This window comes from Chrysemys picta, chromosome 22, assembly GCF_011386835.1.
Source record: "Chrysemys picta bellii isolate R12L10 chromosome 22, ASM1138683v2, whole genome shotgun sequence".
Taxonomy (NCBI): domain Eukaryota; kingdom Metazoa; phylum Chordata; order Testudines; family Emydidae; genus Chrysemys; species Chrysemys picta.
Window position 1 is genome coordinate 10,686,501 of NC_088812.1, and position 23,950 is coordinate 10,710,450.

General features: G+C 46.0%; 2 protein-coding genes and 1 long non-coding RNA gene across 9 annotated transcripts in view; 2 read left to right on the forward strand and 1 right to left on the reverse strand.

Annotated features, from left to right (window-relative positions):
- Nucleotides 1-2,756: 2,756 nt before the first annotated feature.
- On the forward strand, nucleotides 2,757-4,752 carry LOC103306530 (cytochrome c oxidase assembly protein COX14). Of its 3 annotated transcripts, none has more exons than XM_065576565.1 (2): nucleotides 2,757-2,868; nucleotides 4,309-4,752. In XM_065576565.1, exon 2 carries the CDS (start codon nucleotides 4,317-4,319, stop codon nucleotides 4,494-4,496), a length of 180 nt encoding a protein of 59 aa, XP_065432637.1. In that variant the 5' UTR covers nucleotides 2,757-2,868; nucleotides 4,309-4,316; the 3' UTR covers nucleotides 4,497-4,752. The 3 variants fall into 3 exon arrangements, with proteins under 3 accessions (XP_065432637.1, XP_065432638.1, XP_023966161.1); XM_065576566.1 differs by lacking the exon at nucleotides 2,757-2,868 and adding an exon at nucleotides 3,817-3,926; XM_024110393.3 differs by lacking the exon at nucleotides 2,757-2,868 and adding an exon at nucleotides 3,876-4,017.
- A 4,300-nt stretch (nucleotides 4,753-9,052) lies between these two features.
- The window catches only part of CERS5 (ceramide synthase 5), a 36,921-nt gene continuing 22,023 nt past the window's right edge, over nucleotides 9,053-23,950 (reverse strand). For 3 of the 5 annotated variants that reach the window (XM_024110406.3, XM_005308362.4, XM_065576563.1), the window contains 5 exons: nucleotides 23,304-23,396; nucleotides 18,336-18,464; nucleotides 17,907-18,013; nucleotides 15,489-15,645; nucleotides 9,053-10,328 (listed from right to left, as the gene is read on the reverse strand). In XM_024110406.3, the coding sequence (XP_023966174.1) occupies nucleotides 10,176-10,328; nucleotides 15,489-15,645; nucleotides 17,907-18,013; nucleotides 18,336-18,464; nucleotides 23,304-23,396 (639 nt within the window). In that variant the 3' untranslated portion in view covers nucleotides 9,053-10,175. Of the gene's footprint in view, nucleotides 10,329-12,500; nucleotides 12,606-15,488; nucleotides 15,646-17,906; nucleotides 18,014-18,335; nucleotides 18,465-23,303; nucleotides 23,397-23,950 lie in introns of all 5 variants that reach the window. The other 2 variants (XR_256932.5, XM_005308364.3) reach the window with 2 other exon arrangements.
- On the forward strand, nucleotides 11,397-23,733 carry LOC135977205 (uncharacterized). The gene is made up of 2 exons (XR_010594526.1): nucleotides 11,397-11,480; nucleotides 23,645-23,733. It is a non-coding gene; the product is annotated as an uncharacterized LOC135977205 (long non-coding RNA).

Below are 23,950 nucleotides of genomic sequence, written 5' to 3' on the forward strand. Positions count from 1 at the left end.
TTCTGAGCTTTGTGCTGCTCCTGTCTGGCTATTGCAACCCAGGGACTCATGTCCCCGAGTCAGAACTGCAGCGGGCTCCCCTACCTGGGTGGGGTGCTGGCTGTGAATCTTGTTAGCATTGCGCCTTCCTAAGCAATTGGGCCAAGCTGCTTTTAATCAAGAAATGGGCTGGACCTGGGCAGCCTCCTGGCCCCCAGAGCATCTGGATTCTGTGCCTTGGGCCTGTCTCTGCTTTTACTTGTGTGCCTTGGAGGCTGCACCCTTCCTGGTGTTCCTCTCGCTCGTGCCTGTGGGCTCTTGCCGGGCCCAGCTGGGGAGGCTGAAACTGTCCACTATAATAGGGGCCAACTGAGCTGCATTTCCCTGGCGTAACCCCTGACCTGGAGGCTGTGGGAGGGGAGACATTCACCAGCACAAAGAGGACGTGGGGTCCCTGTTGACTTTCAGTGGGCATCAGGCACCTGGCTGCCCTATGTGCCTTTGAAAATGGCCCCTCAGTAGCAAACCTCTTACATGCCTGTCTGAACCCTGTCACAAAGCCGGATAATTCCTTGCTACATCTTCACAAGGTTGTGGCTGCCCAATGACCCAGGCTGGGCTCATGGGTGTGAGTGAGCAAAATGCTCTCCCACCCCCACCCCCCAGCGCCGGACTTGCCTGGTGTCTCTGGATGGCTGAACATGAAAGTACTTAGATTGTGAATGTTTAATTAAAATAATATATGGACGGGGGGAAAATCCTCAGCCCCCAGTTTCTGCAGCTTCATTCTGTTTTTGCTGGTGCTGGCTGGACCTAGGGCCGGTGCGAGGCCAGACTAGTGCATCCCCCAGAGTCCCTTCTGGCCTTAAAATCTCTGTGCTGTATCCCAGAGGGAAGGCATAGAGCCCAGAGGAGAGACAGGGCTGGCTGCGGGGCCTGGTTTCTAACTGGTGCCTTGGCTGACTGCTGAGATTCCACTTCAGACGCTGGATGGGGTGGACCCAAAGGAGCTGGGGCAATTGAGATCTTGCTGCCTGGAAGGGATTGGGCAGAGTACTAGGATCCTGTTTCTGAGTCTCTCCATAAGTGGGACCCATGGGTGGGGAGGGGGAATAGGGCTGGGACCCTGCAGTAAGAAGCTTGTGCAGCTGTAACCCCAGAGCCTATTCCCCCAGGCTCCCCTGACATGCTCTCTTCCTGGTGTGTTCCTTGTGGCATTATTCTCCATGCCATTCTCCCCCAGGACCACTGGGTCCTCTTAGCAAAACTTGTCCAAGTACCTCCAGCTGGGTTGCCTCCCTATAAAACACACCTTGTCCTAAGTGACCTTTCCGGTCCCCCTCCCACCAAGCTTCAGCCAGGGGACCTTAATCTGCTGATACTAGTCACTGTTGTGCCTTTTATTAGATGCTCATTATCTCCAGATACCCTCTGACCTTTAGATTGAACTGACTGTACAGCAGGCTGCCAGCTTCAGTCTCCTCATGCGCCCCCTCCCTGATCCTGCTGGGGCTACCGAGAAGAGAGAACCTTACTCCCACACCCTGACCTCAGCCCTGATGCTGGGGGTGGCTTTCTGCTCCTATTGCCTTGGAGATCCGAGAAGCCCAGATCCTTTTGCATGAGCTGCTTCTGTCAGAGACCCTCCCCGCCCATTAATATGCAGGGGGCCTCTCCCACTCAGCCACAGCTGAATCCCAGCTTCTCCCCCAGAGCAATCTCTGAATTGCTCCAGCCTAGGCCCTTTTTTTGGGGGGGGGGAGTGTTTCTGAAATGCTTCTCACCCCACCCCATAAGCTGCACTCCAGTTCCCATCATGGTTTCTCCTTACACCCTGGCCTTGCATGCCCCAGATCCCAGCGGTCCAGCTACTGCAGTGCCTGATGCCAGGCTGGCAGGGTGTGTGGAAGGATGTGGCTGCAGCAGCATCTTTCACAGGTAGGCGCTTCCTGTGTTCCCCAGGTCACCTGGTCGCAGCTAGTGGTGGGGGGTTTCTTTTTAGTAGTGAGGGTTGAACTTGATGTGCAAGCACTGAGCAGCTTTACCAGTACCTGGGATGTGGCTAGCTTGGTCCTACCATCAGACGTCACTGCAGGTGTGCAGGGCTGGCCGGGGGGGGGGGGGGGGGGGGGGGAAAGTGGGGCAATTTGCCGCAGGCCCCGAGCCCCACAGGCCCCCTACGAGAATATAGTATTGCAACTTTTTTTTTATGGAAGGGGCCCCCCCAACTTGCTTTACCCCGGGCCCCCTGAATCCTCTGGGCAGCTCTGCAGGTGTGACAGAGCCCAGATCCCCTGGGGCAAGGATGGGCAGAGCTTGTCTCTGAGAGCCTCACTGTTCTTGAGGAAAAGCTCCCCCACCCTGCCCAGGCGCTGGCTATAAAAAGTCTCCCCTTTGCCATTTGGAGTTATGTTCTGCAGACACAGCACACATCAAAGGGCACGCTGGATGTCAGTGTGGCTCCAAGAGGTGCATCTGTTCTGATCCCAGGTGCAGGAGGAGACCTTTACTCACCAGCAGACCCAGCAAGGAAGCCACTCTTAGTTTGTCTGTGGCTGCGAGGGACTTTCAGGGTGGAGCAAACTTTTGTGAAGCCAGCACTAGCATGCTAGCCCTCCGGCTGCAGGGCTAGCAGCAGTGCGCAGATTTCCTTGCCGCTGGCATCCTGGGCAGCATGGCAACTGTGGATGCCACCTGTGCTGTGTTACTGTGATTAGGGACACCTGTTAAGCAGGCTGCAGCCACCTCAACTCCTCCAGCAGCAGCCCTGCTACTGTGCTGTGCAAACTTACCTTAGGGCAGGAGACTATAAGTCCCTTGTCCCCCCGCCCCCGTACATCTAATGCGAGTGCTGTGAGGGGCTCACTGAACAACAGAAAGGAGTGGAGGGTGAGTCTGGGAGGGTTGCAGACCCCGGGGAAAGCAGGGTACACTACTGGGTGAGAGACAGGCCAGCAGCTCAGCTCTCGCTGGGGGGGGCAGGGAGTAGCGTCACGGTGGGAGGTGAGTGGGGAAAAGAGCCTGTGGAGAGATGGTGGAGACCGGAGCTGAGTGGGAGCTGGCGGAGTGAAGGGGGAGGCGCTGGAGCTGAAAGCCCAGCCGGAGCCCCTGCTGCCTGGAGCAGAGAGAAAATCTCCTACATGCATCTGCCAGGCTCTGCTGTTGGGGGTGGCTGGGAGCCCAGGCGGGCAGGTTCCCAGGCCTGCCCCTGCCCGCAGGAGCGCAGCCGCGGAGCCTAGTGCGGGGTGGGGCGTGGGGGGGGGGCAGGAGCGCAGCCGCGGAGCCTGGGGTGGGGGGGCAGGAGCGGAGCCTAGTGCGGGGGGGAGCAGGAGCGCAGCGCCCCCCCCCCCGAGAGGGGCTGGGGCACAAGCTGAGCAGTTCGGAGGAGATTCTCCCCCCCCGGGTTTGGCGCCAGACTCCCGCGGTATCGAATAGCCCCAGTGCGGCTGGCGGCGGGGTCAGCGGGGCTATAAATAGCGGGGGGGCGGGGGGGGCGTCACTTGGGCCGCAGGTGCTGAACTGGGGGTGCTCCCCGCCCCCCCGGCGTGACGTGGTTTCCCTCAGGGGCGGGGTTAGAGTTTGGTTCACTGGCTCTCGGCCCCCCCCGGCCTGGCGCCTCAGGGGCCGCGTGGGGACCGCGGGCTGCGCGCTGCCGGAGGGGGCGGGAGCGCGCGCATGACTTGGGGTCACAGCCTGGCGGGCCAGGTCACGTGCCAGGCGCCCTGGGGCTGGCTAGGCTAATTACCAGCGCAGAGACACGCACAGGGGGCGCCATCCCGCAACCGCCATTGGCTCCCGCATCGCCGCTCGTGCCGCCCAGCCTGAGGGGGGGCAGACACGCATAGAGACTACAGCTCCCAGCATGCAGCGCTACGGCATTTGACTTCCGCCGTCAGGCTCGGAACACGTGACCGGAAGGGCCTCGCCTCTTGGGAAAGGTCACTGGGGTAGGTAGGGGGCTGAGGGCGGGGTGAGCGCGAGGCGTCCGACCCGGAACAGCAACTGACCCCGACGTCTCTGAGACGGCCCCGGCAGCAGGTGAGGGTCGCGCGGGGAGCTGGCCCCGCCCTGCCGCTCGTGGCGCCGCCGGCAGCGTCTCGCGGGGACGGGGGGCGTCGCTCGCTCCGTGCGGCGGTGGGAAGCCGCGCTCAGTGTCCGCCCTGGACGGGCCCTCGGCTGCGCGCCGGGCGTGACCGCCGCGACTCGGGGGCCCGCGGCCAGGGGCAGCCCGGGGGCCTCGGGCGGTCACAGACTCCGCGTGCTCTGGCCAGCAGCGCCCCGTGCTCCCTGCCGGCCCCGCGTGCCTGAGACCGGCCTTGTGCTTTGCAGGGGCAAGGATGGTCTCCGCCAAGCAGCTAGCGGACTTCGGGTACAAGGCCTTCTCCGGCTCCATGATGCTTCTGACCGTCTACGGGGGCTATCTCTGCAGCGCCAGAGTTTACCGTTACTTCCAGCGCCAAAAAGCCCTGAAGCAGCTTGAACAGAACCCGCTAAACCCGGGGGCCATGGAAGACTGAATGCTGCTCCCTGGCTGACCGCCTGCTGAGAGACATTTAATGGGCAGCGCGGAGGCTGTGTTGGGATTACTTCTGCTGCAGTAATCAGGTAGCAAGTGCAACCCTTCCAGATCACAGATGAGGGCTAGCTTAGATCATCCGGGGTTTTCCTCCCGCACACGACGGTGTCTTGTTTCTCTGCACTAGCGAGAGGTTACAAAGTAACTCTGTGTAAGCATGTTTTGATCATGTGATAATTAAATATTTTACTTATTTATCCTCTTGTCAATATGTGACTAGAACCACCTGGGTGAAGGAGCAAGTCATTTAAATCAACACCAATACACAATTTTACTCAAAACCCTTCACAGTGGGGATGTCTGCCTTGACCTGTTCTTCTAAAATTCTCCTCTCCCAAGCCAGCAAACTGAATAGCTGCAGGTTGAGGGAGACTGTAGCTGCCCCCCTGTAATGCTTCAATGGAGACTTTACCTACACGGATTGGAGGGGTTCTCCAGGCAGCGTAGGTAATCCACCTACCTGAGAGGCGGTAGCTAGGTCAATAAGGCTATGTCTACACTACCGTGGTAAGTTGACCTATGCTATGCAAATAATGTAGCGGGAGTCAACATAGAATCATAGAACTGGAAGGGACCTCAAGAGATCATCTAGTCCAGTCCCCTGCATTCAAAGCAGGACTAAGTATTATCTAGACCATCCCTGCCAGGTGTTTGTCCAACCTGCTCTTAAAAATCCCCAATGATGGAGATTCCACAACCTCCCTGGGCAATTTATTCCAATGCTTAACCACTCTGACAGTTAGGAAGTTTTTCCTAATGTCCAACCTAACCCACCCTTGTTGCAGTTTAATCCCATTGCTTCTTGTCCTATTCTCAGAGGTTAAAAACAATAATTTTTCTCCCTTCTCCTTGTAACAACCTTTTATGTACTTGAAAACTGTTATGTCCCCTCTGTCTTCTCCAGACTAAACAATTTTTTTCAATCTTCCCTCATAGATCATGTTTTCTAGACCTTTAATCTTCTCTCCAATTTGTCCACATCTTTCCTGAAATGTGGCGCCCAGAACTGGACACAATACTCCAGTTAAGGCCTAATCAGTGCGGAAGAATTACTTCTGGTGTCTTGCTTACAACATTCCTGCTAAATCATCATTTTGGGATGTATGTTTTTTTTGCAACAGCATTACACTGTTGACTCATTTAGTTTGTGATCCACTATGACCCCCCAGATCCCTTTCCAAGGCAATCATTTCCCCTTTTGTATGTGTGCAACTGATTGTTCCTTCCGAAGTGGAGGACTTTGCATTTGTCTTTATTGAATTTCATCCTATTCAGACCATTTCTCCAGTTTGTCCAGATCATTTTGATCCTATCCTCCAAAGTATTTGCAACCCCTCCCTGCTTGGTATCATCTGCAAACTTTATAAGTGTACTCTCTATGCCATTATCCTAAGCATTGATGAAGATATTGAACAGAACCAGACCCAGAACTGATCCGTGGAGGTCCCCACTCATGCCCTTCCAGCATGACTGTGAACCACTGATAACTACTCTTGGGGAATGCGTTTCCAACCAGTTATGCACCCACATTATAGTAGCTCCATCTAGGTTGTTTATGAGGTGGTCATGCAAGACAGTATTGAAAGCCTTACTAAAGTTAAGATATACCGCTTCCCCCAATCCACAAAGCTTGTTATCCTGTCAAAGAAAGCTATCAGGTTGGTTTGACACTATTTGTTCTTGACAAATCCATGCTGTTATTTATCACCTTATCTTCTAGGTGTTTGCAAATTGATTGCTTAATTATTTGCTCCATTATCTTTCTGGGTACAGAAGTTTAAGATGACTTCTCTGTAATTCCCTGGGTTGTTCTTATTTCCCTTTTTATAGATGGGCACTATATTTTCCCTTTTCCAGTCTTCTGGAATGTCTCCTGTCTTTCATGACTTTTCAAAGATAACAGGAGTACTTGTGGCACCTTAGAGACTAACAAATTTATTTGCATAAGCTTATGCTCAAATAAATTTGTTAGTCTCTAAGTACTCCAGTTCTTTTTGCGGATACAGACTAACACAGCTGCTATTCTGAAACTTTTCAAAGATAATTTCGAATGGCTCAGATATATCTCCTCAGTCTGCTCCTTGAGTATTCTAGGATGCATTTCATCAGGCCCTGGTAATTTGAAGACATCGAACTTGTTCTTTCCCTATTTTAGACTCTGATCCTACCTCATTTTTATTGGCATTCACTATGTTAGACATCCAATCACCACCAACCTTCTTGGTGAAAATTGAAACACAGAAGTACTTAAGCCTTCTGCCATTTCTACATTTTCTGTTGTCTTTTCCCCCCCTCAGGTCTACTGTCCCTAGTCTTCCTCTTGCTTCTAATGTATTTGTAGAATGTTTTTTTGTTTCCTTCTAAGTCCCAAGCTAGTTTGATCTTGTTTTGTGCCTTGAGCTTTTCTAATTTTGTCCCTACATACTCATGTTATTTGTTTATATTCATCCTTTGTAATTTGACCAAGTTTCCACTTTTTGTAGGACTCTTTATTTGAGTTTTAGATCATTGAAGATCTCCTGGTTAAACCAGTGTGGTCTCTTGCCCTACTTCCTCTCTTTCCTATGTAATGGGATAGTTTGCTCTTGTGCCCTTAATAATGTCTCTTTGAAAAACTGCCAACTGTCTTCAATTGTTTTTTCCCCTTAGACTTGCTTCTCATGGGATTTTACCTACCAACTCCTGGAGTTTGCTAAAGTCTCCTTTCTTGAAATCCATTGTCTTTAGTGTGCTGTTCTCCCTCCTACCATTCCTTAGAATCATGATAATTTTCACCCAAGTTGTCTTCCACTTTCAAATTCTCAACCAGTTCCTCATTATTTGTCAAAAATCAAATCTAGTACATCCTCCCCCCCAGTAGTTTTCTCCACCTTGTGAAATAAAAAATTGTCTCCAATACATTCTAAGAACTTGTTGGATAATCTGTGCCCTGCTGTGTTATTTTCCCAACAGATGTTTGGGTAGGTTGAGTTACCATGGGGTCTACACGAGAAACTCCCTCGTTGACTTACCTTACTCTTCTCATCCGGCAAAGTACAGGGGTTGACTGTAGAGGAATCTGCTGTAGATTTGGTGGGTCTTCACTAGACCCATTAAATCGACTGCCAGTGGATTGATGTCAGAGTGTGGATCCCAGCTGTAATGTAGATGTAGTCTAGTAGAATTCTCCCATTGACTTAACTCCTGGTGTAGACAGTTTAACTGCATTGCTCAGGGCTGTGGATTTTTCACACTGCTGAGTGATAGTTATACTGACCTAATTTCCTAGTGTAGACTCAAACTGAGGAAGTGGAGAGCAAATTAGATTTTGTAACCAATGGTTTGACAGCCACAGTAAAGTCTTCCAGTCACCAAACCGTCCAGAAATGCATGAATTTGATAGTCATGAGTCCTCCTCCCTATTGCCAGACACTCACTTCCACAAGCTTAATTTGTAGAGTTTCATTTCAATGTTAGACAGTTCTGAGATTAAAAGTGGCAAATTCTTACAAGAACTTTCCTTTATTTGGAAAAAAATTGTGGATGGTGGAGTTTGCTGTAGTTTCTGGTCTGAACACTAAGACTTTGGGCTGTTTTATCTCAATGCTACTAGAGTAACAGTGCTATAAAACAGGTGAAGTAGCAGCTGCCAGTTCCTCTTATTAACTTTAGAATTTCCTTAATTGAAGTATGTGTAAGTATTTCTCTAAAGATAGTATGAAGTGGAAGTAGATTTGGTAAAGGCTACTTGGGAAAGCATTTGGCCATACTAGACATGGTAATGGAAATGCAGCAGAGACCATCTTCTAGAAAGAAAACATCTTACTTTGGTTGAGTGGAACAACTAAGAAGATGAGGCTTCATACAAGTTTTATCCTGTATACTTGTCTAAAGAGTCAAAGAAAATTAAAGCTAGATTACTAAGTCTATTCCAAGAAAATAAAGTGGTATTAGGTATCTGCTTTAAAAAAAACCTCAAATTTGAACTCTACATTGATAAATGTAAGCTTGATACCCAGTACACACAAGGTTCTCCTGCCATAGATATACTTGAGTAGAATGCATAGTGAAAGTTCAGCACAAGAAGGGAGTTCAGTGAGGTACACTGAATAAAAGTCATTAGAGCTAGGGCTAATGAAAATATTCATGAAGGTAATTTGTTAAACTTTGCACACAGTGAATAATTTTCTAAATGTGTATGAAGAGCATGACACTTGATTAAAGCTCATTTGACCTGTGGTCCAAGCATCCTAACTGGCACTTAAGTGAAGCACAGAATCTTAAACAGTATTCTCTCATTTGATTCAGCTGTTCCTACCAGCACCATTCTGCCTAGCGTATTAGGGGGTTCACTAGTTTAGAAGCAACTCAACAAGAAGAGCAATACTACAACTTTCTGCAATGTATAGGAGTTCTTATTTATATGCCAAACTTGCTCAATATGTCAAGGTGAGATGTTTACAAAGCAGGGGCAGCTGCCTTCTTAGAGAAATGCAGTAAAAATGCAAGTCAAACCAGTTTCTGAAGCTTTTTTTAATCAGATAAGAGTAAACAATTGTATAAAATAACTCAAGAAATTTCTGAAGTCCTGCACATGATTATGACACATTCAGGTGTCTTCCATTGCCCCTGAAGTACCATTGAGTAAAGAAAGAAGTGAAGCCTCTGCTGTCCTGATTTCCGAAGTCAGTGGGCTGGAAAGGCAGCTGCAGCAATGCTCACTTCTGTCTTAAAAAATACACAGGCAGGGCTGCAAACTCTGCCTGTGTGGAAAGTTAATATAACCCACCAGCATTGCTCCATCTGTGGCTAATGGCCTGTCTTATAAATCTAACCAACCACATCCCGTAACTCCTTTAAATTCACATGAGTTGCAGGTATGCATGTGCTGTGATAGTTTTCTTAATTAGGGGCAGGAGTGCAACATTTTTAAGACTTTGGAGGGGCATTTCAGCACCACAACAGGCAGCAAATACCACTTGGTCCATCTTAACAGCACAGATTATAAACTATAATCTCTTTAGCACATAGCATCCAAATGGCAAGTTAAAACATGCTTTGTCCATCACAATCTGATTCAATGCATGGCTGTAACACAGTCACAGCAGGACTGATAATTTAAACATGATTTAAAAAAACTTCTGTGCTACAGCCTGGGCAGCTTACAGCATGATGGATCTGAGAGATACTAGACCACACAATCTAAATGGATCCTGGAGTGCATCAAGAAAACATACTGAACGTGCACTGGGTCAAGAAACATTTTTGGAATGGTACCGTAACCAGTCCACAGTCAATGTCCATCCCATCAAGCTTGAGTTGATCTTAGTAAAAACCAGTTTGTCACACACAAAAATACTTCTGCAAATAATATTAGAGATGGGACTAGGAGACTATTAAATACAAAATGGCTTATTTTCTTTAAAAAGTGAAATTTGCATCTTCATTTTTGCACTAGTAATTGGCTCGGTCCCTTCTGTGGTGTGAAACCTTAGACTGGTCTGGAGTGTTCCCATCTCCAATTTGATGGATGTTTTTTGAGGGAAGGGGTATCTTGATTAAAGATCACTTAGGAATGTGGAGTGCAACACATCTAGATATTTAGAGACAAGTCCGTGTTTGCTGGAGACCTCCTCCGGCCTTACTCCTCTTCTGCCCATTGGGCACTAGCCACATGACCATTAATCCGATTGGCACCATTGCTTGAAGTGCTGAAGATTCCTTTTGTGCTATTTGAAGTCATGTCGTCCTCTTCAGAGCTGCTCTCTACATCACTGCGATCATCTTTTGATACCTGAAAGTTTAAAATCAAAAGGTAGGGGTGGAGGAAAGATTACAAATTCACAGGAAACAGCCATTAGAGAGGTCTTGTCTATCTGATCAACCAGTGCAGAGTTGCCCCCTATATTATATTCTTTGAATTATTTAAAGTTGAACCTCACAAGCAGGACCTTCCAACCACATATAGGGAGCAAGGTACAGAATTCAGAATAGGGGACCGAGTCAGGAGATGTGTTATTTTCCAGCACTCTGATTTGTTGTACAGCCTTGGCCAACCTAACTTTTGCACTTCCAATTCAGTATTATTGCTCTCCTCACATGGGTGTGTTGTTGAAGTGCTTTCAGATCCATGGAAGGAGCCCATAGCAATATATCGCTGTTTGATCCTTCTTCAGGTAGCTAAATTCTAGCACAGATTATAAAGGGTGCCTTTCCAAATGGCAAATTAAAACATATTTCTAATACTAAATTATGAGTTACCAGCTTGTTCAGACACCTTTTGGTAATCAGCAGGAGGTGGGAAGAAGCATCGGTTTTAGTTGCTAAAGGGATGAGTTTGTGTTTGTTTTTAAGGTTTAATCGTAAGTACTGATGTTTTATTTCAAAAAGGAACTGGCCCCATTTAGCACATCACCATTTGCATAAGATGCCTCCCTCTTTAGAGCCTCTGTTTACAGAGAACTACACAGTGGGTTAGTTATCTAGGGCATCAGTTCCCAAACTTTATTGATTCATGTACCACCTTTGTAAAAAGTTATTGTGAAGTGCATTGATGAAATGTCAAGCACATGTTCCACCGATGGTATCTTTACCACATTTTGGGAACCCCTGTTTTCAGGAATGGGTGTACACATCAAACTCTTAATTTGTGAGCCAAGGTACATTTGAATGGTGGTCTGTAGAAGGGAAAGGTTAATTCATAGTCCTGCAAATGACACTAGGAATGCAGAAAGCATCTATAATCAGAGAGGCTCTATAATTTACATCTCTACAGACAGCCACTCTTAGGTCTTATGATCATACGATCTATCTAGTTTGCGTGTGAAGCTTAGAATCCTCCAAAATCTCTTTCCATGCTTTACAGGGTATTGGCCGGGGAGAGAGTCTGATGTACAATTTCAGAACAAAGTCTGAAGACTGGAGAAGTCAACCATGCACTTTCTTGGTAATCGCTCCTTAAAGTTTACCACAAGGGGGCAGTGTATTATCAGCATAATGCCAAACGATGCACGACAATGTGAAAGACAAGGTGTGTAATGAAATATCTTTTATTGGACCAACTTCTGTTGGTGAAAGAAACAAGCTTTCGAGCTCCACAGAAATGACCAGACCTGATGAGCAGCTCTGAGGAGCTCAAACGCTTGTCTTTTTCACCAACAGTAGTTGGTCCAATAAGGGATTAATCTCATACATCCTGGTACCAACACAGCTACAACACTGCAAACAACAATGCGAAAAGGTCACCACCTCAAATTTAATCACACATGAGTATCCCAGTAACTGGCTAAATGCCACAGCTATAAAGCCACTGGTGCTGAAAGAGGTGAGCTGTCTCCTTATTTCCCCATTGCCTGTATAGCACTGCCCTACTCTTGCACAGCCCAAGGGAAGCTCCCTGTACCTGGGAGTCTGGAACTAACAGCCCCAGGTATACAGCGGGCAAAGCAGTTTCTCAGTGACTAACATGCCAGCAAAGTACAGGATCAGGCTCAGCCCTGCCTACTCTGAGTTGGGCAAACAGACTCAAAACAGACTCTGAGAGCAAGTTTCCCGACAAATGGAAAAATTTGGCAGAAAGCCAGTACCAGTTAATGATTTCCAGGCTGGGTTTCGACAGGCCAGCTGCATGTGCAAGCTTAATCTAGGAGGTGCAGAATCACCTTTTTATACACTGGCCAATGACAGTCACACAGCCAGACTATGGCAGAGTTGGGAACAGGCTCTCAGTCCCTTGTTCTAGCCACTAGACAAACCAGCACCTTAGCTTCCTGTGATCTGTAACCACACCTTGTTAACCTGGGAGCAACTCACAGTGAGGCAGGCAGTTTAAAGGAAGCTGCAAAATGCAGCCCATCTGAAGCCAAACAGCTTTTCAGACTCAGTTTTGTATTTATGTCTTAAAGCTCAGAAAGAAAGACACACACATATGGTCCACTCTACAAGCAAAAGCACAGATTACACTTACATGCAAGGGATGAAACTGTCCAGCTCCAATCTGGCACAGAGAAAAGGAGTGAGAAAAGAGTGGAGAGTACAGAGGCAGGGTCTAGTCCTTTCCTGGCTAGGTCACCTGGTCAGGAGAGAAAAGCAAGGAGAGGAGAGAGATATAGACCTCCAGGTGTGGGGACAGCTACACAGACAGATACTGTACTAGGAAACTAGCAGCAGCCATGAAAGACAGTAACAAATGATAATAGACCACACACACACACACACACACACCTTGCAACATGCTCCTTCCCCAACCCTCAGAAGGCCGTCCCCGCAACACACATTGCCAGAGAACTCTGCTTCAAATATTCCTTTAGGCTAAACAAGTTCCCTACAAATAGACCAGCCCAATAGTCTAATAGTGAAAATGCAGCCACAAGTGGGATTCAGGCTTAGTTCCCAAATAGCTAGGGTGGCACAAACATGTTACTGTCTAGCTATCCCTTCTGGTAGAGGATCAAACAGCACTCCCTGGCTCTGAAGGAAGCTGTTCCAGCCATGACACAAATGGGGAGCAGGAGCGAAGTTAAAGTACTACAGCCACTGGCCTGAAAACCACTGATTCAATGGGGAAGAACTTGACAGCAAGCTACTCAGGGCCTATTACTAGTCAAATGCCTGTGGATTGGTCTCTTCCACACACACCCCCCCCCCCCCCCCGGATGCCTGGAAATCCTCAGCAACAGGCAGCAGGGGAAAGAAACTGTGCTAGAAGCCCATGGATTGTGTCTGGTACAAGCATCCCTCTTCACAGAACATTTACCTAAAAGCCACAATTTGAAATTTTCCTTCTGTTCCCTGGATGTCCATCAGAGACAGTAGGGGGTAGTTCAGGCTGCCTCCCTGTCATGTCTTTCAAGGCATATGGAAGGACTTCGCAGCACTCTGTTCCAAGAACATGTCTTTGATGAAGCAGAGTCGCCCCTCCATAAGCAGACCAGGCAAGAATCCTGGGAACTCCAGTATAACCCAAAAAAGCAGTACTAGCATCAGAGTCCATGCCAGTAACAGCTCATCTAGGCTTTGATGTGCTGGGGATAGGGCGGCAGCTCCAAGAGCCAAGCTCCAAGGCCTTTTATTTTTATTCTACGAGTTGGCTGGAGTGGTAGACAGGCCAAGAAATGCTTATCTTTGAGTGAAGTGGCGCGACAGGCACAAGCTCCAAGTGGGAGAGCACAGTATGCTCCTAGGACAAGCACTAACAACTACACTTACACGTACCTTCTTGCTGAGGCAACTGGGCCTGCAGCAGAGAGCAGCATCTTTCCCTCTTACAGGAAGAGCTGCCGTCCACACCCCTTATCCATCAGGAATTCATTCTAACCAGAACGTTCTGCACACTGAAACTGGACACTATAAACAGAATCCCACTAGCCCACTGTCAGCAGGTCCCACTACGTTTCCAGTAGCCTACCATGCCAACCTCACCTGGATTACCTTGTTGCACTGTTGGGATATGCACAGGCAGCCCTAGTCCTGGGTTACTACTGTAGTGAGCTCCAGATATTGAAAGAACAGGAGTACTTGTGGCACCTTAGAGACTAACAAATTTATTTGAGCATAAGCTTTCGTGGGCTACAGCCCACTTCTTCGGATGCATAGAATGGAACATATATTGAAAAGATATATATACACACACATACAGAGAGCATGAAAAGGTGGGAGAATACTTACATGGAGAGATAGATTCAATGTTTGTAATGGCTCAGCCATTCCCAGTCTCTATTCAAGCCTAAGTTGATTGTATATAGTTTGCATATCAATTGAAGTTCAGCAGTTTCTCGATGGAGTCTGTTTTTGAAGCTTTTCTGTTGCAAAATTGCCACCCTCAGGTCTGTTACTGAGTAACCAGACAGGTTAAAGTGTTCTCCTACATGTAAGTATTCTCACACTTCTTATCAAACTGTACTGGACTACCTTGATTATCACTTCAAAAGTTTTTTCTCTTACTTAAATTGGCCTCTCAGAGTTGGTAAGACAACTCCCACCTTTTCATACTCTCTGTATGTGTATATACACATCTCAATATATGTTCCATTCTGTACAACCAAAGAAGTGGGCTGTAGCCCATGAAAGCTTATGCTCAAATAAATTTGTTAAGGTACGTCTATACTTACCGGAGGGTCTGGCGGCAGGCAATCTATGTTCTGGGATCGATCCTGAAGTGCTCGCTGTCGACGCCGGTACTCCAGCTATGCGAGAGGAGTACGCGGCATCGACGGGGGAGCCTCCCTGCCGCGTCTGGACCCGCGGTAAGTTCAGACTAAGGTACTTCGAATTCAGCTACGTTATTAACGTAGCTGAATTTGCATACCTTAGTCTGAAGTGGGGCGTTAGTGGGGACCAGGCCTTAGTCTCTAAGGTGCCACAAGTACTCCTATTCTTTTTGCAGATACAGACTAACACGACTGCTACTCTGAATCCAGATATTGAGCTCATGTCACCCTAGATGTCGGTAAGGTTGGATTTTGTAACATGAACAATTTCCCCAAGATAGTTAGAGGCTCCTAGCCAGCTCCAGATTAAACCAGGGAGCACAACCTTCCCCGCCTCTTACTCCAGAGCATCTGGTCTTCAAGCTGCACAAGAGGGAAGGCAAAAGCCTTGATCAAGTTACCAGAACAAGCAGAGCAATGCACAAACTAAACTGAAGTGCATGATGTCATTCAAGCAGGCCAGACAGCACTATTCACTTGTATGGCCAGACCATCAAGGAGTGTGTGCTTCCCTATGTATACACTTGGGCCACGTGGGTGCTAGAGCCTGTCAAGCCTAACTGACCAGGACATCCCTAGAGGAAGTGTGTCAATCACAGAAGCAGCAAACATGCTACCCCTTACCTTGGAGCCAGCACTGGCCTCACTGAACAATGCAGAAGGCTCCCTCTGATTTTCAAACAGATGCTCTGATCCCCTCAGCACTTATGTGAGAGAGGAGCCAGCCCAGCCACAGGCGCCCTTACCTTTCCTCGCATCAGGGCCTTGTAGGCAATGCGAATGATGAGACAGGACCAGATGATGTGCAGAACCTGCAGGGTTACCAACAGTCCATTGAACAGCCACCATGAAGGATAAGGGCCAATCAGCTCCCAGCTCTCAAACAAGGTAGTATTCAAGATCCTGAAAGAAAATCAAGGCGCTCGTTAGATTGGCTGCTTTGCTGCTTGACTAGAATTCCCAGTTTCCAACTCTGAACTGAGCTGACTGGACAGATAAACAATAAGTTTCTGTCCCATTTAAGCTTCTATTGCTTTCCTCTTTTCATAGTGTGATGCCCCTGATATACTGTCCCTTGCACTGTAGAGAAAGGCCTGAAGCTGGACTTGGGTTAAAGTCACTTGAATTAAGCAGCAATAGGAGAAGATGTGGAGACTCAGAATTTAGGTTAAATATAAAACTCCACTCCCCATCCTCTTCTCCAGGGTACGATCAGCATTCACAATGGCATCAGAGGAATGGAAGGCAATTGCTTGGATCACCAATGCTGTTTGGGATGTATGCATGGCTTTGAGTGGAGAGATGAGCCTTATTCACATGCATGGATGATCTTGACCACATGTAAAGGTCAGGAAGGAATTTTGCCACCAGGGAGCTTTGAAGAATTTGTGACAGTGAAGCTGCTGTTCCCTTGCTCCTAGCCTTTTCCTCTGTCCCTTCTCTCAAGTCAAAGGAATTGAAAACCAACTAGTGGGTCAAAGCCAGGTGCCTCCTTGAAGATGGCTATGGCATTGTTCTCTTCACTGGGATTTATTGGCAGTACTTAAGAAATTTAATAGAGCAGTTTGATGACTGTTTATAAAGTAGTCACTAGGGGAGATTGCAGAGAGATTTTTTGAAAGATCACTTTGCTTTCAGCATTTATTGAAAAAGTGAGAAATTAACTTTTCAGGGAGCGAATCCAGAGCCTTAGTTGCAGTTAAAAAATAATGGTTACCTAGGAAACAGCTTGTGGTGGAGTCAGCATGCAGTTTCATGTCATTACATCACTGATCATGGAAGGGAACCTGTACTGAGTGGAATAGCACCTTCAGATGCAACCGGAGACTCACAAGTTCTCCCTATGGAGCTGAGGAATTACATTATAGCCAGTGGAAACCACATTAAAGATTTATAAGACACACTGAGTGTCAGGGTGGTGCCAGAGAGCACATTGCATCATGTGAGACAATGGGGTGAAGAGCACAGAGAGAATTGTCTCCTTTGTCAGTGTAAAACAGTAACTCCCGCCCTCTGAAGGGAGCATAATTTGTGGCAGGCAGAGGTGACCAACATTTCCCCTATCTAGACCCCTTTATATTTGTTTGGAGCTATACAAAAATAAATAGGGATGCTTATCCAAGGGCCCTTGGTGCCTCTGCCACAGGGACAAAACTAAATAGGAGCTTATCCTACCCCAGAAATACATCCCTAAGAGACGGGAAGTAGGCCTCTGCTGTTTACAAAATAAGGATGTAGGACAATGACAAACCCAGGTGTAGCAGACCTTACAAGACACCTTCCCAAGGAAAACAAGACATGGACAAATACAATCATCAGCAAAAAAAATCCCACCAAGTCTGACTGTCCGTGTGTGTGTGTACGGGAAGGGAATCTCATTACGGAATGATTGATTACAAACATCTTAGCTAAAATTTCTAAATCCAAAAATACCCCAATACCTATTTCAAGCTCTACACAGCTAGAACATGGAGTCAGGGCAGACAGTCTTCTGAGACCAGCTAGGTACTTTGGATGACCATAAAGCAGAGGGTCACAAACTGAACCTTGCCTCAGGGAGGGTGTGCCTCACTGGCATCTCAACTTTTACAAGATCTTAAAATCACAAGACACAAACCACCTTTGGTTCTATGGGTTCGTCTACACAGGGACACTCACAAATTTACTAATGTTATGAAGTTAATCCACACTAAATTGCTAGGTGAATGCTCTCAGTCAGAAGTAAAGTGGCTTTTACTGAAGCTTAACCCTCCAAATCCACAACGGTTTTAGGGGTGCTTTAACTTCAGACCTTTATTTTATTCATCTTAGTTTCCTGTGTAGACAAGCCTGATTTGTAGAATATCTGGCAGTTACTGTCTGGGAGAGTAGGCTGCAATTGATCAGCATTGTTCTCACCCTGCAGCTGGGGGTGGCGTTCAGCTGCACTTTTGGACTCTCTGCTCACCCTAGGGGTGCTCCTACAAGTAGATGACAAAACATGAAGAAACCGCTCTGACAAAACCTCAAAGCGCTGCTCCTGAGCAACATTTGGGAGGGCTGCAGCTTCATGCTGCCCTCAGGGGCTGGCTGTAATGAGTGAGAGGATCCCTAATACAAAGGCTGCCTTTAGAGGAGGGAGGGAACAAATACTTGACCCTATTCAGAAAGATCCAGGTACTTACCAGAAAGGGTAAATACCCAGTCGAGTGATTATGAACACAACACCAAAGAGCATGAAGGTGGCATCACACAGGCGCTGGTACTTGGCATAATTGGCCAGCTTTGCAGCCTGAGAAAAACACGAAGTGTTAAAACAGCATTCACCCGACACAATCATTTGATCACATGGAAAACAGTTCTGGAGCACTCAAGCCACTAAGTCACCAAGGAGTTTGGAACATTTAAGGACTATTATCAACTTGGGAGATGTCATGGGGGAAAAGCCAACAGAGTGGAGTCAGCAGTGCGTGTTTATGGGCCATCCAGCCTGGATTGTGTGGGGAGGTGAGGGGTGAAAGAGGAGAGGCTAGGTTTTATCCTCTTGCCTCAAGAGTGTGCTCCTTTGTCATTAGGGATGCAAAGCTCAGACAGGAAGCAGCAGGCAAACTTACCTCTAAGAGGAAGTCTGAGGCATCATGTAGACATAGCACCAGAGTTCCCACCCGCACCATGTTATTCATATAGGAAAATGTAATGAGTCCAATTGTAGCCAAGTGATGGACAAACATGATCAGGAAATCCTGAAAGGGGAAGATGAAATGTGAGGGATCTTTGGCAGCCAAATGACCACAGAGGCTTAGAACAGGGGCACCAGGACTGACAAAAAATGGCCATATGGTAATTTTAGGTCAGACTCTCAAGCTCCTTGTTTGCAAAAAGCAGAGCAGATTTCATCCACAATCATCTTTACTTAGGAGGTGCAGACCACAGAGACTACAGGTCCCAGCATGCTGCATCGTGATTAACAGTTTTGCTTCAATCAAGATGGAACATTGCATGCTGGGGTCTACAGTAGTCTCCTTGGGCTGCAGCTCTGTAGCAAAGATCAGTACATCTGCAGGCCTCACTGTAAAACTCCAGAGGCCAACATCCGGCCTGCACTTTGACTCTCCCTGCTTTGTGATGACTGCATTGCTAGCTTATGTCTACACGGCAAGCAGCAGTGAGTATCAGAGCCTGGGTCTACAGACTTGAGATGTGGCACCATAAATAGCTGTGTTCAGGCTTGAGCCCTGAAATCCAAGGAGGGGGGTGGGCTTCACAGGCCGAGCTTCAGCCCAAGACAAAACACCTACATGGCTGTTTTTACTGCCGTAGTCTGTAGACTTGCTGCTCCAGGTTTCTGATTGCCGTGCAGATGTACCCCTAAGGTCCACTCTAGAAATCACTGACATGAGTAAGAAATAATAGACCTGATATTACTGCTATCAACTGGGAAAAGTCCACCTGAAGTATGGCAAGCAGAGGCAATGCATGATCCATACACCAGGGCATGCCTGGCAATACAGTAACAGCAACTCAGTCCATTAAAATTCTACAGCACAAAAAATGGGCCCAATTTTCTGACATAGCTCCCCCCAATATCTACATCCTGTATTTGCATCTTTGTAAAGGCATTTCAAGTGGGGAATTAATCCAATTTTGTAGTGCTGAATTCTTTATTAAAATGAATAAAACACAGTGCCCCAATTGCTTCTCTCTCCATTTCTGCAGCTGCAAGATCTACTGTAGCATGCTTGACTTTGTATTTCAGGACAGAACAAATCCAGAAATTACAGACTAATTTTTTTGGGGGGCAACAAAGTCAATACAAGAATTGGGACAATTTGCTACTTTGCACTTTATAGAGCAAGAGTGATAAACCGCTGGTTTCCTCTGAACTGTGAGTTTGTTTTCCAAGGACAAACACTAAGCCAATGCCTAAAACTCAGCAGAGTGGAATTAGATTTTAGTGATCATGACCAGCCATCACTCAGCTATTCACATGGATCATTTTTTTATATCATTGCTCCCGTCTCTGCCCCTTGCTCATCCTGTTCAGCGAGGCATTCAGTTGTAAAGAGACTGGAAATCTTGTCATTGATTCTAAGGTAGAAATAATTCCCACATCTTTTGGATTGCTGCTCAACTGCAAGTGAATGTCACAGCTCCTGGAAATGCCAGTTAGCACCAACTTTTATTCAACTGACCTGCTTTGGCATTAAGGTACCCATGAGGACTTGCTCTGAATTTACAATATGGAGATTTGACTTCTATACATACCTCATTTGGGATTGTCACTATTTTATGGATACTAATGACCAGTCAATGTAAATATAGTAGCTCATGAGACCTTTTATTATCCAAAGCTCTCAAAGCATTTTACAAACGTTAATGAGCATAGCTTCACACCACCCACAACAGCATTATCTATGTCATGTTAGAGATGAGGAAAATGAAGTTCAGAGGTAAAATACCTCGCCCAATGAAACACAAATTAGTCAGTGGCAGACCTAGGAATAGATCTCTCTCTCCTGGGTTTTAACCTCCACACAATATTTTCTCTCACTTAACAATAAAACCCGGGATTGCCCAAATCAAACCTTAGCAAGGCTCTTCTGTATAAGCCCCTCTAATGGATCAAGACCAGGTTTAGTTAAACATGATTGCTGCTAAATCAAACTTCACTGTTTAAACAAGTTACCCAAAGAGGCTTAGATCCTTCAAGTAAATATCTTCTCATTTATTTCTCTAATCAACAGTCCTTGTACTTGTGGAACCTTTTATGGCTCCATTCTACACTTTTATAGTACCACCATTTACATAATTAATTTTAAGGATTTAAAAAATAGTGTCAAGAAAATTTAAAGTTGAGATATTTTTTTCAGACTCTTGTCTCCCTGCCTGAATTTCCTATTGCCCCATGACCAGAGTGAAAGTGGGAAGGGGTGAGGAATTAAAGTATTTCTTAGGGCTCTCCCTGAGTTCTTCAGTTGAATTAAAGTAACACCCAGGGACATGCTGGAGACTAGAAGACACTCACTACAATGACCCATGCGCCATCACACTACGTTGGGAACGTACTCCAGGAGCTCAAGATTCTTCTTGCACTGTCCCTCATTTCAACAGTACCTGGCTGTCAGCTTCTCTTCCTCTGGGGGACAGCCCATTTGTCCCACTGCGAGAGTGAAGGTGGGCACCAGCACTGCCAGGTATGCATGGTCCCATGCTGTCCTCATCTCTTCCCTACTTCAGTACAGATCGTCCTCACTCCAGTACAGCTGAACAGCAGTGGGGCTGTTCATTCACATCCTTCATTCTTCCCCCTTTCCCTAGCCACCAAACTTAACATTAAGACTGAACTCACACTGTTGCCTGCAGCTGTGTAACTCTGTCTCCCTCCCTATAATACTCCCAGCAGCAATTGCTTGATTTCCCCCATTGTCAGATGAAGCTTCTGGCCCTCCGAGGAAAGTGTCTGATAGGGACTTTGTTAGCACACACTGATCAGAGATTGGTCAGTCCACTCCCAGTTTAAGTGACTGGGCCCAAAATGCTACATAAAGAGTAAGAACAGGTAAGTGAAACTGACTAAACAACATGTGAAACTGACCACTCTATTTTCACTGTGTGAAATACAAAGACTAATTAGTGTTAATAGCCAAAAGTAAATTAGATGACAGTAAAAGTAAAGTTATTAGCAACAGGAAATCTTAATTTAAGAAGTTATTAATTTCAACCTGATAGCGTCCCCTTAGATACAGTACCACATTTCATACTGACATTCACAAATTATGGTGTTTCATCCAGCTTGGATGGAGCCTGTGAGACAGGTTTCTTGTGCATAAGCGGTAAGTGATGTGACAATAAACAGCAATTTATTTACACACAGCCAGATTTCAATAAGAGTAAAAATCCATAAGCAAAATTTTAAAAGATTACAGTTAAGAGTGAAACTCCAGGTTGGCACTCAAGCACAGATTTGATAGCATTTAAATAACATCTTACAAGATTCATTTCCTACCTTACACATTTGCTGTCTCATGACTATTTTCTTGATAATTGCTCAGTAATGTTCTACTTTTTCTCCTTCACCATAATCCCCTGAATTCAATTCCACTGCTTAATAAATCCTGGGTAATATTTTACAGTGGCCAATCCCTGTTTATTTCTCCCAAGACTGCATAATGTATCTGGACTGATGGGGTTTTAACTGACAAGCTCCCAATTTGAATTGTTACTTGACAATGACCATAATGTGTAAGGAAGTTGTCTCCAGTTTGTGCTATGTCCTTCTCAGCTTTGTACTTTTCAGTGTCTGTTTGGTTCAACTGTTTGGATTTAATTTCTAATCAGATTCTGCATTTTATCTAGACCAATACTGACTTGCTAGCAGTGCTTCATCTTCTAGGAGTATTTGGTGGGTATCGAGAGACTGTTGAAGATGGGATTACTCAGGCGGATAATCACAACTAATGTTACATCTCTATGGGTTGTTTACTGTACTAAAAACAGGAAATCATACCCAAAATTTAACCTGTGAGATAAGTGCCACCCAGACAAAGGTGTGACTAGCTTTGTAACACAGTACTTCCTGAAACTGGCTGGGAAGATGTATATCAACCTGCTTTATGGGGTTGGAGGAATAACTTGGAATCTCACTTCTTCACTGGGGATGGGAAGTTCTCTCTTCAGAAGGGAGTAAAACTATATCAAGTTAAGAAAGCCTTGCTTGATCACATAAACAAAACCAAAAAAAATTCACTAAGCTCCTCTATTTTTTTGTAACTAAACAGAGGACTGTATGTATGTGTGACTAACAGATATAGACATTGGAGCTTAGGAAAGAGAAGTCTATTTTAAATGTATTTGAATGAAAGATCATTGGTGTTTTGGAAGACACACAATGTTCCGTAGGAACAGCAAGGAGACTCTTCCCCATATGAACTGAGACTCAAGGAATTTCCAAAATCACTTGCCAAGCCCAAAAGAAGAGGTGCAGGGTAACATCTTCTGAAGTGCTTAAGTTACTTTCAGTGGGACTTAGGTTCCTACACACCCAAGTAACTTTTAAAATGGGGCTTATGCTCCTAAATCACTTAGCACTACATATAAAAATTTCTAGAGCATGTGAGAAGTAGGTTAGCTCAGTCACAGAGGGAAGCCATGCTCCCTATAGAATAATACATAAAGTATTAGTCCTCTTTATTTTGCCAAAACTAAAAAGCTTTATTCTAGCCTCATCACCCATGTTTAGAAAATGTTTAGAGCATTTTATTTCTATATTTTCCTGTAAGTCTCCTAATTAAAATATATTTTTATACAAAGATTGAATCAACTGTTCTATTGGGATATATGGATAGATTCCCCCCTCTTCCCTCTGCAGAGTGATAGGGATGGGCTGCCAGGTTGCTTATCAGGATAGTCCCCAAAGGCCTGTCTGTGTATGGTCTACAAAAGAAAGTGGAATGTGAAAAGAGACGAGTGACAGGAAAACGCAGTTATAGCTATATTTAAGCAGTTTTTACTAGCCAGAGAGACATAATTACTCCGTTAGCCCTGTCTGTTCATGTGTTTAGTGAAATTCTGGCTTCTCTTACCTTCCGTTTAATGTCTGTAAACTGAGAAAACATGAGAGACCAATAGAAGGCCAGCTCCATGATATAATAATAGTAAAGACTGGATGTTAGGGGCTGGAAAAAACACAAAACAGAACACTTGATTAAAAGGCAAAGTACTCCAAAATTTGCATTAAAAGACTTTCCCCCCCACCCCTAACAACCAACCCACCTCTCCTGTGGCCCCAGCCTTCTGGAGGAGTGGAGGTGGGGGGGGGGGGGGTAAGTTAAAGGTCCCAAATTTAAGTTTTGTAAAAAACAGGTTTAATCAACAGAAGTCTATGGTTTAGATTTATTTTTAAAGGAATAAAATTCCCTTTCAGTGTTTGCAACCTAAGAGCTGTGGCCTCCTGTTGGAGTAGAGGAACAAGGAGGGGAACCTGATTGGCTGTCTACAATTATCTGAGCTGAATGAAGGGCAAAAAGAAAACTGCAATTAATGGTGATGGATATAATTACATTTGTAAAATTGCTCTACTTTTAATAATCTAGGTACCAGATAGGGAAATTTGTTTTAAAATATATGAGCTGGTGATCAGTCCAGTTTGATGAACCAGTGTCTACACCATGAAAAATACCACATCACAACTACCCCCTTGTGAGCAGTCTGAGCTCAAAGGCCAAGAACT